Source organism: Telmatherina bonti, assembly GCF_933228915.1.
Source record: "Telmatherina bonti genome assembly, chromosome: 20".
In the NCBI taxonomy this organism is placed as follows: Eukaryota; Metazoa; Chordata; class Actinopteri; order Atheriniformes; family Telmatherinidae; genus Telmatherina; species Telmatherina bonti.
This window is the reverse complement of record NC_136618.1, coordinates 25,081,398-25,098,261: the sequence shown is the minus strand read 5'-3', so window position 1 is coordinate 25,098,261 and position 16,864 is coordinate 25,081,398. Positions and strand designations below refer to the sequence as shown.

Genomic DNA, 16,864 nt, shown 5'->3' with positions numbered 1-16,864 from the left:
CACATACTGATGTCAGGTTCACACAAGGCATGGTGGAAGCAATGCACCACTATAACGTTTTTGCTACTGGCCAACACATACACAGAGATTTTCTTTAAAAAAATCCTCGTTGTCGTCTTTTTCTGCTTTCCAGTCCTCTGGTTTGTTTCTTCTGCTGGTCACATGACAGCTACACTGCTCAACACTGCCCCTACAATTTCAGAGGTATGGCTTTGGTTGCTGCATTAAACAACAGATCCCCCAAGAATGAATAATGCAGTATAAATGTAAAATAAAGGAGACAGACAGAACTGTGTGTCTTTTTGCATATCTGTCTTTTGTGTTGAGCAAAAACGGGCCAAAACGCCAACCTGCACTGAATCAGACCACCAAACTCTCTCTCTCTCTCCTTCTGCCGCAAAAGCTGTGCTTCCATTACAGGTTTTAAAAAAAAATGAAAGTAATATTTGTAAAATATTGACAAACTACAACTGTAATTTGCAGGTGTTCCCATTAAACTGTGTTAAGCACATAAGCTGCTGTTCTCGTATAATCTTGTCCGGTTGATGAGATTTTACAAGAATTGCGGCATGCAAGGTTGCAACATGGCATAATTTCAGGGTTTTCTTCTTGCTGCCAAATATTTGCATAGCTTTCCAGAACCAATTTTCTCTCTTTTCATTGTTACTTGTAAAACTCAGCATTTTACTGTTGTCTGCTCTACACCACGTGGACACGTAAATGTGGGAAAAAAGCATTTTCACTACACTTTTGCAACATATGTCTATATTGAAACTGGAAAACCTCCTCAAGAGACCGTAAAAGTTTTTTGTAATATCTGAGTTTTTTTTTTTTTTTTTAATTGTACTGTTTCCATTACTCATTCATTCATTTTCCAAACTGCTTTATCCAATTCAGGGTCATGGGGAAGCTGGAGCCTATTCCAGCTGGCTTTGGGCGAAAGGCAGGGTACACCCTGGACAGCTCGCCAGTCCATCGCAGGACCACACAGAGACAAACAACCATTCATGCTCACACTCACTCCTAGGGGCAATTTTGAGTAACCAATTAACCTAACATGCATGTCTTTGGATGGTGGGAGGAAGCCGGAGTACCTGGAGAGAACCCACGCATACACAGGGAGAACATGCAAACTCCACACAGAAAGGCCACTGACCAAACCTTTCCCCAGCCAAGGATTGAACAAGCGACCTTCTTGCTGTGAGGCCACAGTGCTAACCACTATGCCACTATGCAGCCCTGTTTCCATTAGTGTTTTCATATTGCAATTCTAGTGTTAATGGACTTACAGCTAACGCTCCATAAAACAAAAGAAAGCAGTTGATTTTACGTGCCTTCAACAAGTCAATTGGTCATATGCATCCCTATTAATGATCAATAATACATAGGAATTAGCAAAGAAAAAATCCAGCAGAGCTGTGAAATAAGACATAAGCCTGTCATGAATTGGATTAAGGTATGATGTACATCTACTCTTTGCGTATAATTAAGTTCAGCAGCACAGCGTGGCGGTCTCAGCACAGCGCTTCCCCTCCAGAAAGCACCAACATCTAACTCTGACATCACATTATTCAGCATTCCTCTCTCAAGCTTAACTATGCCAAAACATCCTTGTATAAATGCATCTTCTGAGATTAAAGGTTCGGAGGAAATCCTTACAAGATGGTAAGAGATGGAAGAGCGTTGCTGTTTTTCTCACCAGGGCTCAGAGGAATCAGGGGGAATGAAACCATTGGTTCAGCCATAATTGATACCAAGAGGATTAAGACTTTCATGCAGCAGCTCAGCTGGGTTGAAGTTTTTAAACTTTATAAACATTTTTTACAATGGAGTGAATTTCGAAAGCAGGGCACTGTGGTAATATCGTTATTTAAACAATTTCATTTCAGCTCATGAATAAAACATCACAATCCATGTTGCTGTGGATTCACATATACTGGCAGCACTGGTGGTAGAATTGCATCTCTGTAGACTCAGAACTGTGACATGTGAAAACACCTTTCAATTGCAAAGCCTACCATAGTCTAGCATCAAACAGGATTTATTCAATTCGTTGGAGGTCCTAAGACACACAAGCTTAATGAATAGATCATAAAAGATATCAAAATATTGTACAAAAATCTGGAGAGAAGAAGAGAAGAAGTGATAATGACAGTAATAATTAAAACAACCAAATTAATTCCAAATGGCAAGTTAATAAAAGTAAGTAATCACATCTCAATAAAATGGCTTAACATTTGAGGCAATGAATGACATCTACAACCAAAGCTGACTCATTTGCTGAGTTTACTCGACTGCTGTGACATTTGCAAAGGTGAGACAGCAGCATCAGTCATAGATAAGAAAATTCTCAATATGGTGGCTTTTTTTTCTGCTCAGTCATATTAAAAAGAAAAAAAAAAAAAAAAGAGCCAACATAAATGTGAAATTCACCACAGCAAACAAACATGTGCATATTGTAAATTAGCAGCAATTAGACCAACTAACTGGAATGCATGCTGATGCAATGGAAGCAACATGTTAATTTATGAAGCTTTGCATTCTGCTTTTTGTCATATTTTCTTTTAGTATTTTATGCTTTTATTTGAGCTTAATTGTAATGGCTGAGCACTTAGCTGCTATGTTTTGGAGGTTTTTTTTTGGTAAACAGTGGTGCGATATATCAAAATTGGGACACTTCAACACTGTTTGGGAGAACAAGCTAGAGCTGAGGACAAGGTGGTCTACTTTCACAGTAACCCACATATAGAGGCCATTTATCATTATGGGCTGCAATCTAATGTACAGAAACCACTAAAGACCACACATGGTACTGACAAAGCACTGATACACTGTGTCTTTTGTATGTTTTTTTCTTCTGTCGTTGTCTGGCATCTTACCTTCATGCTATTATCAAGACAGTAAAGCCATAATGTGCATGTGTTAAACAAGTTTAGTAAATGAGAAAAGCAAAGTAATTAACTAAAAGTAATCTGTGATAGCTAGAAGATACAGCTATTTATATAAACATACAGCATATCTCCAACAGGTTCAACAGTGTAGGTGCTAAGGCCACGTCTAATCAAAACCTGAACCAGAAAATGAATTTCCAATTAGAGCACCGCTTTTGATTGCAGGCCTGACTCTTGATGAGTGTGGACTGTCCTTTGTGTTGTAAATATCAGGCTTGTAATTAGATAAGGAGTGAAGGATCCTGTTGAATATGGTCGTTAATCAGTTGCTAGACTGTGTTAATAAGAAACACGACTCCCAAATGGCAAAGAAAAAAAGAAATCAGACACTGGTTTGCACACCAGTGGCAGTGCATGAGGACCGCATTACTCTGTTGACATAGTGCTACCCATGTCTGTCTGCTGTCTTTGAATTTAGTGCCAGACATTTAAAAATATTGACTTCCACTGCTGGCTGAAGTTAGATAATCAATTCTAACCAATAAATTTATGATATAAAGGCAGTGAATTAGGGTTATTACTTAACAACAGACAACTTCCATTTATACAACAAGCATACATCCATTTCTGTGCGGCTGCGTTCTACTCCACGTCATAAATGTAATTTTGCCTCTGGTCAGACTGCTAATTTAGCCATTGACTTCCCTCGAAAGAGTCAATAAATCATGCACTGCAAAATGTTAACCAATGATGCATATGGTGACTACTGCATTCCAACATCTATGGGCTATGAAAGTTTCAACAGGTTGTTAGTCAGTACACAAACATGGCAGGGTGGGGAAGCAGCAGGATCCAGCTGCTAAAGCGCGATTAAACCCAAAGAAGCTTAATCAAGCAAAAACATGCGTTTTCAACATGTAAGGTGGCTATTCACTGCTACCAAGAACACATTCACACATAAACAGTATATATATATATATATATATACAGATATATATATATACATATATATATATATATATATATATATATATATATATATATATATACATATATATATATATATATATATATATATATATATATATATACATACAGATATATATATATATATATATATATATATATATATATATATACATACAGATATATATATATATATATATATATATATATATATATATATATATATATATATATATGTATATGTATTTGTCTGCAAATGACTCAGCCAAATGTCAAGAATTCTCCTCATAGAGCCATAGATTGCAATCTTTTTCTCTACTGTCTACCAAAATCTGAGCTGGATTTTGGGCTCATTTTGCTCTCATCCACTTAAGGTGTTATGCTATGGGCATTGTGAAAAGGTTCTGTATGAGCGTCCGTTTTGAACACTGGGAAAGGGGGATGTATGTTGGTATGGATGGAGAAAATGGATGAGGTGGGGGTGCGCATGGCTGTCTGGGACTTGCTGCCCTCTGGTCCACTTGAATTGCTCCCTTAGATGATGGTGGGGGTTGAGCCTGGTGGATGGATGACATTAGGAGTCTGAAGATTGGAATCGTTGTATGGATGGAAAGATGGGAGGGATGGGTTGCCTTGGGGAGGTATAGAGTTAACTCAGACTTGCAGTTGTATAATTAAGTATAAGCATCCTTTATGTGACGTTCATCTGGAGTTTGGGTGGTAAGCACAATACCTTGATAGTGTTGCACAAACTCCTAGAATATACTGTTTTATCAAATACCGTTTTATCAAAACAATCCGTTTAACAGCAAAAACGCAGAGGAGGCAACTTTCTGCTTCATGCTTTTCCGTGTTAACCATGCCCACTTCAAATGTACAACTAATTACAGGATACTTCTCATAGCCCCACAAGAAGAAAACATCTGCAAGCCTGATCTGTTCAAACATGTTTGGGAGAAAAAAATGACGTAATTTTCCTCTCGGGGCCTCGAGAACAACAAGAAATTTCTCGCCTTTCATGGAGTATGTGACAAGCTTTAGCAGTGAAAGGGCGAAGACCTGTCAGCATGAGCTTTGCATATTTTTTAACCTCAAATCTAATCTCAAAGTGGATGTTGGCAGCTTTTAACTGCTATAAAACAGTTTTATGGTTAAAATCCAAGATTTAAATGTATATTTACCTCAAATGCATTTTTATAATAAGCATAAAAGTAAAATTATTCATGATGAGCATCTTGTTAGATGGAATTGGTACTGAAAACCCTCACTTTTTGTTGCCCTCTTTCTGTCCCCCAGCATTGTTGAGGTGTTATTTGTATTTAACAGGTCTCCTTCCACTATTGTAAAAAAAAAAAAAAAAAAAAAAAAAAGTAACTTTTGGTCAAACAATTAAAAAAAAGAGAAAAAAAAAGAAATCAGCTTTTGTAGAGATTGTGCTGCTACTGCAGTCCAGCTTCAGTGTGAGAATATTTAATTTATATTTCATGAATTTGATCATAAAGAAAAATTCATGACATCCAGCCTTCTTGCAATAACATCTACTTTGTTAAACTAGAGCTAGAAAACTGGCCTGGTATGTGCTCTATGTGCATCAAGACATTGTAACATAGTGGAAGAAGGAACAGGAAGGCGTGGATGGCATGACTGCACCACCGAAGCCATGCGGTAAATAATAAATGGAAATGTATGAGAGTCTTTCATACAGGCTGATCAGAGATGCCGAAGGTATTATGATGAAGGTGATATATAACCTCTGCGACCTTGTTGTTTTGTCATCTCTCCACAGACTAGGAGAAATCCATTTCATCCACAGGGCATCAAAACAAGGGATTGCGTTTATCTCCCAGCCTGGGTGGATGACTTTATTAAAGACTAGAGGAATAGATGACTGGCATGTGGATGGCAGTTGGAAATGCAATTCTGAAGATTTAATCAACATCATCTGAGATGCCAAAACCGCATGCCGCAGACACACCAAGCTCAAAGTGGACACCTCTACAAAGTTTGTCACTTACCAACACTAATAAAAGTGAATCTTCACTAGTTTGTCAACAAGCTTGTACTTTCATGCTAGGAGTCGCTATGCACGTAGTTGGGAGTAGTCTTAAATTGTTTGTGCTCACAAGATAATTGGTACTCACAGGAAACAGTTTAACTCTGCTACCACTTGTCAGGTGTCTAAGTCAATTACAAAGAAGAGCGAGATTTAAGGAAGAAAGCAAACTTGACAGAAACCCATCACTAGGCCATTATTACTGTAACAAGAACAAACAGTAATTTTACCCATTTTTCTGCAGCAGCATTACACACTTAGTGAATTTAAAGCTGGTGTTTTAGATTGCAAATACACAGCAAATCATAAAGTGTGCCAGAGCTGATGATGACTGAAGGGTTGCAAATTAAAACCAACTAAAATGGAGTGTAAATAAAAACAGCTGAATAGATTAATGTTTTTTAATATTTCCACATGTTTATAACCATGTGACTGTTGAAAAACACGTCTCCCTTCATTAATTTCTTTTGATATTTACCTTGAAATAAATTGTAACCCCATCTGTCAGCAACAATTGAAATCACCACACACACACACACAGAAACTTAACAGGACTGTTGCAATGTGCATTTTAGTGGACTGGGTTCATGTCTATATATTATATGGACTTTTCCAAAAGCTTCTTCAAAATCTAAATTCAAAACACTGTTTCCAAAGCTTCTTGATCATAATTCTATTTACTTGACACTAAATACTGGTTAAAGTTTCTTTTAGTTTTGTATTTTTTACACCGCAGTAAGAAGTTTGAGAAGGCCGTAGCTGCTTGAGTTAATGTTAAAATACCACATTTATTCCACAATATTAATATCTTTTGTTACATTTATTCATGTTATTCATCGTAAAAGTTGTCATCTTATTTCTGTGGTGTTCTGACTTTGATTTATTTTTAAGAAGTGCTTTTGTTCCCCCTTCTGCATAGTACTGAAAATATTATAGAGTAGTAGTACCATCCTTAGTATCAATATCCAATTTGGAAATTACTGCCATGGCAACCACAGTGTGTTGGGAGCAGGAAAACATCTTACCTGGATGACAGTCGCCATAAAGGATGAGCACTGAGTTAACTTCACTTTTAAGCCATTCTAAATCAAATTCCTCATTTGTGACATCCACAAATAAAACTGTAAATACTTTCCTACGATGGCAGATTTGGACGATTCTCTGAAAAGCAACAGATTTGGCCTCATGTCGATCTGTGTTAAGTATTTCATTCATGAAATTCCATTGACACTGTGTTTAACTGCTGCCACTAATTATAATGCTTCAGATTAATCTTTTGATTGCTTTCCTATATAATTTCCCGATGTACAAAGGCCTTTAAAACCTCACCTTCAAAAGGAGCCTGAATTATCTAGTGCCAAATTACAGATGTTTTTTTTCCTGCCAACAGAGTACTTAGTGGATCAGATGATCACTTAATCACTATAGATAACAACTAATCGCATTAACCACAAGCTCCATAGTCCACTGGTGTGGCTACCGTGCCATTAACAATTCACCAAAAGCCACATCGGCGAAATGATTTGAAAAAAATAAAGCATAAAAAATCTTAGTTTAGGTAGACGTCCCATGCCTATTGTATGATACCTACTGAACAAATCTGTCTGCTGAACAAATACAGAGCTGAGTGCCCATCTGCCTCTGCAGTAATCAACCAAAAGGCTCAGACAGGAGCTGCATTTCAAACAAACATAACTTCCATTTCAGGAGAAGTCAAGGAAATGACTGAATGCCTATCGGTAATCTTTAATAAAGCATTGGAAATACGATATGTAACACAATCCTCACGATTACCAAGACTCTTTTGAGTGTCATCCAGATGCATTATGAGCTGCTATACAGCTTGACCTTCGTATATTTCATTCCTCTCATCTTCCCTGCCTTTGTCCTTTTCATTCTACAGATCCTGATAATGCATGTGCATTGTTGAATTGTATTACTGGTGACTGGCCTTTGTAATGACTTGGCTGAATTGAGTTTACAGATCCACATAATGTATGTGCCTAGCTCGACTTGTTTGCTTTGTGCTTGTTTAGCAGGCCGTTGCTTTACCACCGATATGTGCACTCATTAGGAGCAGCATGGAGAGAGAAAACGATGGAAAACAACAGGCAGACCTTACTGGTGGAGGCAAATAAAAACCTCAAAACAAATAAGACTGAAAACCGACAACTGCATTGGCAACTTTTCTGCTAATTATTCCAATGTTGACTTACAAACTGAATGTCCAGCACAGCTCCTCCGTTTTTTTTTTTTTTAACCAAATTTCTGACAGCTAGATGAGCTTTCAGCATACACTCCAGAAAAGCTACATGCATGACTGGAAGGGTAGGCTTTTGCTTATTTTTGTGTGCTTCATTTGATCTGATTCCATAAATCTTGCAATGAGAAAATTGCTACATGAATATAGTGACATTTCCTTTGTGTGGACTCTAAAAGATTCATTAATATTGCATGGCCTTAAAATTGAAGGTGGGTGAAGCTTTTTTTTTTTTTTGTCTTCAATGTGGATGTTAGGGGGATGAATAGAAGGAGAAGTGAAAGGACTGTCCTCCCTAACTGATGATCAGCCTTGGGTTCATATTCTGAGAGGGGGGTGGGTTTGTTTTTGATTAAATCTCAGCTCTTATATTTCACTCGAGAGGACTTAATCACTTTTCATGTGGGTGTGTTTGATTGTCTGATTATTACCACACTTTGGCCATGCTCCCTCCCAATCAACCCTTCTGAGCACCCCCTTCTCTTTGATTGATTTGTAACAGTCACAGCAAACCCTGATGATGGAACGCCTGCCTAATGACCATACATCAAGAGGAAGTGATGAGGGGCGTGCTGCAGACATGCCATTGTGTACATCATACAGAGCTGCCCTAATTGTTGTCCTCTATTTTGACATCTGCAGGGAGAAGCAGAATGTGTCTTTGTCTTCCTAGCTGGATGGTTGACTTCTTGATGTTCGGTAATGAGATTATTAGAGTCATGGAAGCAACTCTGGCATTAATTTAGTGGCTCTGCCTCCAACTCCTGCTAAAATTTCAAGTTCGAATGAGACAGAAATAAAACTGTCAGCAGAACAGCCGTGGAAATTTTCACCTTATGCTCATGGGCAAAGAGGAAGAAAACGGTCTCAAGTGTCTAAATGGTCCTGAAACTGAACATTTCCGCCAGAAGACAGAGGAATGCACTTTAGAAATTATGCATGCCTGCACAGACAGCAGACATACTATGTTCTGCAGTTCTTGAATAAATGTGCGCTTAAGTACTTAGCTTCTTTTTACCAGCTTGTGATTGGTCACATTGTGACTGTATTAAGAAGATGGCCAGAACATGAATAACAGCTGAGCAGATAATGATGATTCTGCACATGCAACGAGTAATTATCAAAGATTCTTTAAAGGCACAATAGAAAACCCACTGAGGGTGTTTTGGTTTGAAGAATAATCTTTAATAATCTAAATAGTTGACAGGAATTTACTCTAAATTTGGCTTAACGTTAAAACTGAAAGTTTCACTTAACCTGGTTTGTCATTCACCCATTCATCCCTTTTTTTTAACAATACATCACAGATCAAATTTATGTCAGTTTAGTCCTTTAAATCGTCATTTCTAAAAAATATAGTCAATAAGCAAATGGCTGATTTTAGATTAAGCTATTAAGCTTCCAGCTTTGCATGTCTCATACACTGAATGTGTCTAAGACCACAATATATGTACCTGTGAAAAGAGAGTTTGAAAAAATACCTTGGTATGATTGGATATGGTTTTTGTGTCAGTATTTGATGTTGCAAACACATCTTGAGTGACAGAAAAGAGGGTTTGAAGCATTCAAGCATAAAATGGAGCAACTGATGCTTCCTGTGATTTTAGCATGATTAACACAAGTCAGTTGATGATATTGGATATTTTAAGCTGTTTATATATGGAAGTGATTCTGTAGCATAATTCAAATTAAAATGGACGAACAGAAATGCTTTTTCATTTTCAAAATATAGCTGTATTTTTGACTCATCAATAAATAATCCAAACTGCTTTTTTTTTTTTTTTTTGGTGTTAGGCATGGCACTGTTGCCTTTAGAGAGCGGCGGTCACATTGGTTCTCACCGGGTACTCCGGCTTCTACCCAACTTCCAAAGATAACCAAGTTATTCGTTCTTGGTCATGTCTACATTTTCTTTTACTTCATTTCCTCCGCAAGACTCATTTTATGACAATACTAAAAAGATTATGTACATTTTATACCTCCAACACTACAAACAAAGAGTCCAAAATTCAATTTGAATTCCCAATCCCAAATGGTGCAGGATGGTGATGTCAGTGGCCGCACTTCTTCTCCAGCTGGCGATATGTGATGTGAAGATCCTACCTTGGCAGCCACCACTTTCAGAATGGATAATAAAGGTTGCAACTGCTTGAAAAGTTCTACATATATTTCACTGCATTCAGGAGAGTTTATAAATGTTGCTAACAGGTTCAGAATGTTGGCACCCACATTGATGCTGGTGGATTCAGGTCATGTCCACTGACGCACTGGTCACGACCACTGAATCAGTGTCCTTTGCCATAGTCAGAAGAGTTGCACAGTGATAAATTACAAAATAAACTGTCTGGAAAAAGAAAATTAGTTTACCATTATTTATTATTAGTTTTATTTATTGATAAAAAATGCAGCTATATTCTCAAATGGAAAAAGCATATCAGCTAAACCATTTTAATTAGGATACAGAATCACTTACATATTTGAATTGAGTAAAATAAAGTCTAAACTTTCCTGGGTAAACATGGGCTAAATTTATTCAGTGATATTAAAGACAAAATGAAAATTGTAACTTCATGAAACATTGAAATCACATTGACTTCTCAGTCCAAGCAGTAAATATAGCTATATGTCCTGCAGTGTCACAAACACTGATTGATATTCAGGACACTTATTTGTTGCAATTAACAAGTAAATGATCTTTCACGGTTTCATTTTTTGCCAGTGTTCAAGTGTAAGCCTATTAAAAATGAAAAATGTATTGCATTGATGTAATATTATCCATTTATTACAAGTAAACACAGTATCATTAGAGAAAAAAATATAAACTTTCATAAACAGCAGGATCCAGGCATACAAATAGATGCTGTAGTTAAAAACAGTAGTTAAACAAGCAGCTTTTACTCATTTTACACTATGTTCATCAGCTCTATTAAATGTTGGAAAAAAATGCAAAAGTTTGACATTTCTGTAAGTTTTTCCCAGGTAAATGGAGTTGTTTGCTATTATGCAACATAATCACAATTGTTGGCTTTGGATAAAAATAAAGATTATACTAATGTCCAATTTTCCAAGATTATTAAAAAGATTATTAAAGAAAAGAAAAAGAAAACAGGTCTAAACATTTACAGAGAGTAGCTGTTTCTGTGATCCCGGCTGTAACATTTATTTTCTGGTTGGTTTTAGGACTGGTTTTATAGTGAATGTAAGACTATTTCATGTTGGGCTGTATGTCACAATGATAGCTCTGTCTTGTCAGGAATGTTACCCTGTTATTTGCACCTGCCCTTGTTGCCCAGTAAACTTTGGTTTAGCTTGGAATTATTCAAAATGGCCGCATTTTGTAGAAAAGGGGAGAGGTGGAGATGAGAAAAGAGGGACAAAATGAATGAGAGAAATTGAATTGTGCTGCTGTGGAAGAAGATAAACAACAGATCGATATGCTACACTGAATTACTGACCTTGACACACTACCTCTGCACAGATTCCTGTTTTTAATGCACTTTGTGTGAGTTGCAAATCAAGTTCTGCTAATTTATGCTGAAACCTAATTACTGGAAAAAAAATCTGACCCCATTTTGTGTGTCTATTCAGTAACTTAAACCTTTAACAGCACTTTCAAATAAACCAGCTGTATGTCTCTTTTTTTGAGCCACAGTCAGTGGGCATTATCAGTTTTAATATTATTCAGGATTTTTAAGAATCTTAGATTTACATTATTTCTTTCTTTCTGTTTTTAAAAGGATTTTCTTCACTTCCAGTGGACACATGGGTTTTTCATCATATTATGTTGATTAAAATTAAAACAGGGGTTTTAGAGTGTAGTTTGATTGCAAACATAATATAGAAACATAATACTGATCATTTTGGTACAAACTAGATGGTTACATCATATAGCATGAAGGTAATGTTAGCTACATGATGACTTGTTAATACATGTTGTTTTAAGCTAGTTAGCATTCATTCATTACCATATCTGCTTAGTCCAAAAAAGGGTTACGGGGAAGCTGGAGCCTATCCCAGTAATTGTTGGGCGAGAGCATAGACTATATAAAAAGGATGGATGGAGGTCTGTGACATGACCCATAGATTTCTGAAGAGTTGAATTGAAGCTCGGTGGGCGGTTCCTACCATCGCCATCTTGGCAATGTCACGCATGTCCTCTCCCGGAAAATACAAAAATGGGCAAAGAGGACAGGAGCTGTGAGCGTTTTGTGGATGACTGACATCAAGTGATCTCCAACCTGCCTGTAGCTAAGAGCTAACGGGAGCTAACCAGCTAACAGCGATAAGTGGGCTAAAGCTAAATCACACTGTTAAGTGGTTAAAAACCTTGGTTGTTCTACATTCCTCCTTCTTGAAGCAGGAGATTGGGTACCTGTCAATCAAAAGGACATGCATCTGAATAAGACGAATTTCGAGATGAGAGAACTTCTAAATGGAAGATTTAGAAAGAAAAAAAAAAAAAATCACTCCCCCACAGTTGTCATGAAGGCAAACTGGACCCATTAAACCTAAAGTGTTTTTTTGTACCAGGCTGTAAACATGTTTATTTCTGCCATGAATTTGGCCTTTTTAACATGAGAGTGTATGGAGATTTGCTCTGGATTGGACGCCTGGCGGATAAAAGGGAACCTGCAATTTTTGTAACCTTTACATATGCTTCACTTTTAACCACTAGAGGTTGCCCGTTGGACAACAGGCTAAAGGGTACACACTGGACAGGTCGCCAGTCCATCACACACTAGTCAACAAGAATACTAATGTTAGCTATGTTACATGCATTGCTAGTTTGTTTTTACTTTTGATATTGGACTAAGTGGCTAGAATGTACTGATAAGTGCAAGTCAGGAGCAATATAATGAAAGAAAAATGAAAAAAGAAACTTTGCTTACTTTTTTTCTTTCCACGGCTTTTTTAAAGTACAGACGATAGTCAACAAGACAGTTGCCTGATTCTGTCAAGGCACAATCCATTTTTAGATGCATGAATAAAATATTTGGGCACCTTTCTTCGAAGTTTCCACTTTGCTCTTAAAAATGAACACTGGATAAGACGAGGGGGATTCCTCCATTCTCAGCTGAAGCACCCATTCTGTCAAATATCACTTTGACTATATTGTAGCAGTATAATAACTAGTGATAGTTTGAGGTTTTGTGACCAAGGGTCTGTTTCACTTCATCCAAGAAATATACCCCATCAACTAAGTCACAACAGACAGTTCACTTCAGCACATATTCATTCACAACTTGGGGATTTGCATGATTTTCTGAAAATTACCATCCAATCTGTAACCTGTCTGACTACTTCAAAGCACCACACAGAGATGACTGGCATGACATTCACACCTCCCATCATGAGAATGGGTTGTCTCCTGTCTAGTATCTGGACAAGCCCTATCCCCAGCCAAACATTTGCGTCTCACTCATGCACAAAGCTGTCATTTCCCAAATGTGTCAGCCCCTCGAAAGGTGTCACTGGGGATTATGGGATACCTCAGAGGGATTAGAACATTCATGACAGACTGGCCGCTTCACTTGTTCCAAGAAGTCTCTCTATGCTTTCTTTTATAGGAGAGTTATGATTTTTTTTTAAGGAAATACAAGGAATTACAAGGATTTTCAGCTTTCAGTTCATACTATCCGTTTTTTACCTTCTGTTCAAACATCAGGACGTCTTTACAATTCATACTGAGCAATACAACTTCTTTTTTTGAAGCACCCAGTCATCTTATCATGGAGTGTCTGTTTGATACTTCACATCTTTTGATGAACCAATTATCTTAAAAGAAACTGTTGGCAATTCCCAGCTGTGGAGCTGCTCATTTACTACTCGCTAATGTCCAGAGTTTTTAATCAAGCAAAGAGAAGAAGAAGAGAAAAAACAATGCAGCACAGTATGTGCAGTGCATTAATCCTCCTCCTTCTCCTCCTTCTTCTCCTCCTCCTCCACTGCTGTTTTTGTCTAATTAAGGGTCATTCTGTCTCCTGGACACATTAGGACACTGCACACTAGTCCCAACCCACATAATTAAATGTTTCTTTGTGCTTGCCATCCGGAGACCTCATCACTTTAAACATGCATGTCAAATTGATTCCTTAATAATGTTTATGTTTCTTCTCAGTGCTTTATTATTACCAAGGATTAGCTGTTTATGTTTGTTTTGCCTTCATCAGCGGCAGCAACCATACCGACATATTCATGCGGAAAAAATAAGCATACGAAACAACGGAACCCTTGAGGTAGTTCTAACAGCAGCACAGAACAGCCAGCCAGGCTTACAATAACCAACTTCAAAGCGGTGGAATTATTTGATGTAAAAATAAGCGCATCTTCATCCAGTTTACTGCATCGATAAACTGGCCCTTTGAATATTCTGCAAACATCTTTTGGCGTTGCTTCTTCTCGGGGCACAATTTGGGATTTCAACATTTCATGCATCAAATAATTGAAACTAAAACATGTTTGAAGAGTAAACAACATGTCTATCAGCGTCACCATTTTACAGGCGATTAAAACCCCAGGTTGATTCAATAAGCTGACATCCGAAGCGGAAATCAGTGTTTGGTGTACTTTTTGTTTTTCCCCTCAACTTTTGCTCAAGCATATCATCACTCTTTTCTTGCTTTTCCTCATCAAATGGTCGTTGAAATACAGACATATGTGCAGTCAGAGAAGCGTTCTGCCTTTCTCATTCTCTTTCTCTGAGTGCAGTTGAGGATTAGGCTTTGCCTGAGTGCCTGCAATAATGATCACTGCAGCGGAGAAACACATTTTCACATTTCAGGAGATAAGGGCAGGCAATCTGCAAGCAGAGGACTTAACCAGCTCCCTGTGGCTTATTCTGGAGCTAACAGAAAAGTCACCACCAACAGCCAACAACCGGGCTGCATCATGCCCCGAACAAGCACGAAGAACACCCACTATCTGTTTCAGTGTGAGGGGCATCAATCACCCCGAGATGACTGTGAAATCCCACTTGTGAAAATTTCTAACAACAGCAAACACCCTTGCTCACATAGTACCAATTCAATAGTTTCTCACTGTAGTGAACTCCTCACGAAGAGGTCACATCTAGTTTTAATTTCCACAGACTTCATTTAATATTTTAGTTTCAGGATAGCTTGATACGCTGGGCTAGTCTCACTTTCAGAATTGTTATGGTCTTGCATTACTGGCTTCCCAGATGGGCAGACATGCTGTTAGGTACTCTTTAATTACAGGCAGCAGAACATGCTTTAGACAATGTCAGACAGGAAGGGGCATACGCAAGTAATGTCAAAAACAGTATACACAGAAATAAATCCTCAAGTGAGACCTGAATTTTCACATCAGAAGGGAGGGGGAGGGGGGGCGGGAGCTTGTATCGTGCCGACATTGCAATCTACTGCAGCAGAACAGCGCGTTCTTTTTGCAGTCCATTTTTCAATAAAGAAGAAGGGAGGGGGGCAAGTAAGCTGTTCAAAAGGCAAGTTCTCCATATAAAAAGAGTTGATTTTTTTTTTTAAAACAGGCTACAGCTGTTCAGTAAAAACTTACCTTGCCCACATACTGTGCATCTGGCCCCATGTGCTCTTCTAAAACAAAGAACTGGTTCCAGATCCAGCCACGCTTAGGCCTGTGATGCACCTCTGTCTCGCCATTGGCCAGTTTGGTCTGGTTCTTGGAGGGCACTTTGGTGGGGACATGGTGACTCACTCCATAACCCCTCTGGATGAAACAGAGGCAGACCAAGAAGGGACAGAGACAAGAGGTGCTGGATATCCTCATGGTGGTGCGTGCTTTGCTAAATGTATCCCCGTGTTCCAAGGCGGCAAGGTCCTCCCACCACTGCCGCAGCAGCAGCCACCAATAGCCACCGCTGCAGACCCGTGTAGTGGTCCCAGCAAAACGCTGATTCAAATCCAAACTGTGAAAGTAGTGGTCCTAGAAGATCCTTTAAGGGTCATGACCCAAAGCTGAAGGTTTATAAAAAATGGGAGGATAAATTTACATTATGGAATTTCCCAGATAATGACAGATTGTGCAAACGGATGTGAACTTGGGTGTAGTTCTACCAAGTGCAAAGGTTAATCCTGAAAGCCATTCTGGATGTCCTAAAGAGAGAGAGAAAGGGAAAAAGAGAGACATAGTTAGAGATTAATTTGATGGATATCAAAGGCAAAATGTCCACTAATTCCCTCCAATTAAATTGCAACTCACAGTTCTTTACAGATGAGGACACACACTTCAAACTGGCCAACTGTAAGGAATCGCAAAGGCAGCAAGGGATCTAACTCTGGCTTTTCAGCCATTTTTTTACACAGACGATTCAAATATATTAAGACATGATGACTTCCTTTGCTATTAAAAGGTAGTCTAAGCCTATAAGGTCAGAGCGCTGTTCAGTGACTGATGCTGCCCTGTGAGGTCATAGTCATGAATCATAGCTATGCAGCCCTGGCCCTGTGACTCAAAGGATGGTCTGACTATTAAAAATAACTGAGAAAGCTTTCATTTGGATGTTTTTACATGACCCAGGCAGACCGCAAGGCTTGTAGTGTCCCTCATGTGCAGTGAATAATAAGTGTGGGAAGAAAAAAAACACATTTACTATGACAAAGACTGACATGAAGCCACTTAAACATTAGACAGAAAGCGTTTTTGAAAAAAGACTGGAACAGACACATATCCTTTTTTTTCTTTTAATTTGTTTTTAAA

General features: G+C 38.2%; 1 protein-coding gene across 1 annotated transcript in view; it reads right to left on the bottom strand.

The window, feature by feature from the left end:
* LOC306770617 (cadherin-18) overlaps window positions 1-15,934 on the bottom strand; it is a gene marked incomplete at both ends in the record, with an annotated part of 95,551 nt that extends 79,617 nt beyond the window's left edge. Inside the window, one exon of the mRNA XM_079259504.1 lies at window positions 15,704-15,934. Coding sequence (XP_079115630.1) covers window positions 15,704-15,934 — 231 coding nt within the window. The remainder of the gene's footprint in view (window positions 1-15,703) is intronic.
* Between the last annotated feature and the right edge of the window lie 930 nt (window positions 15,935-16,864).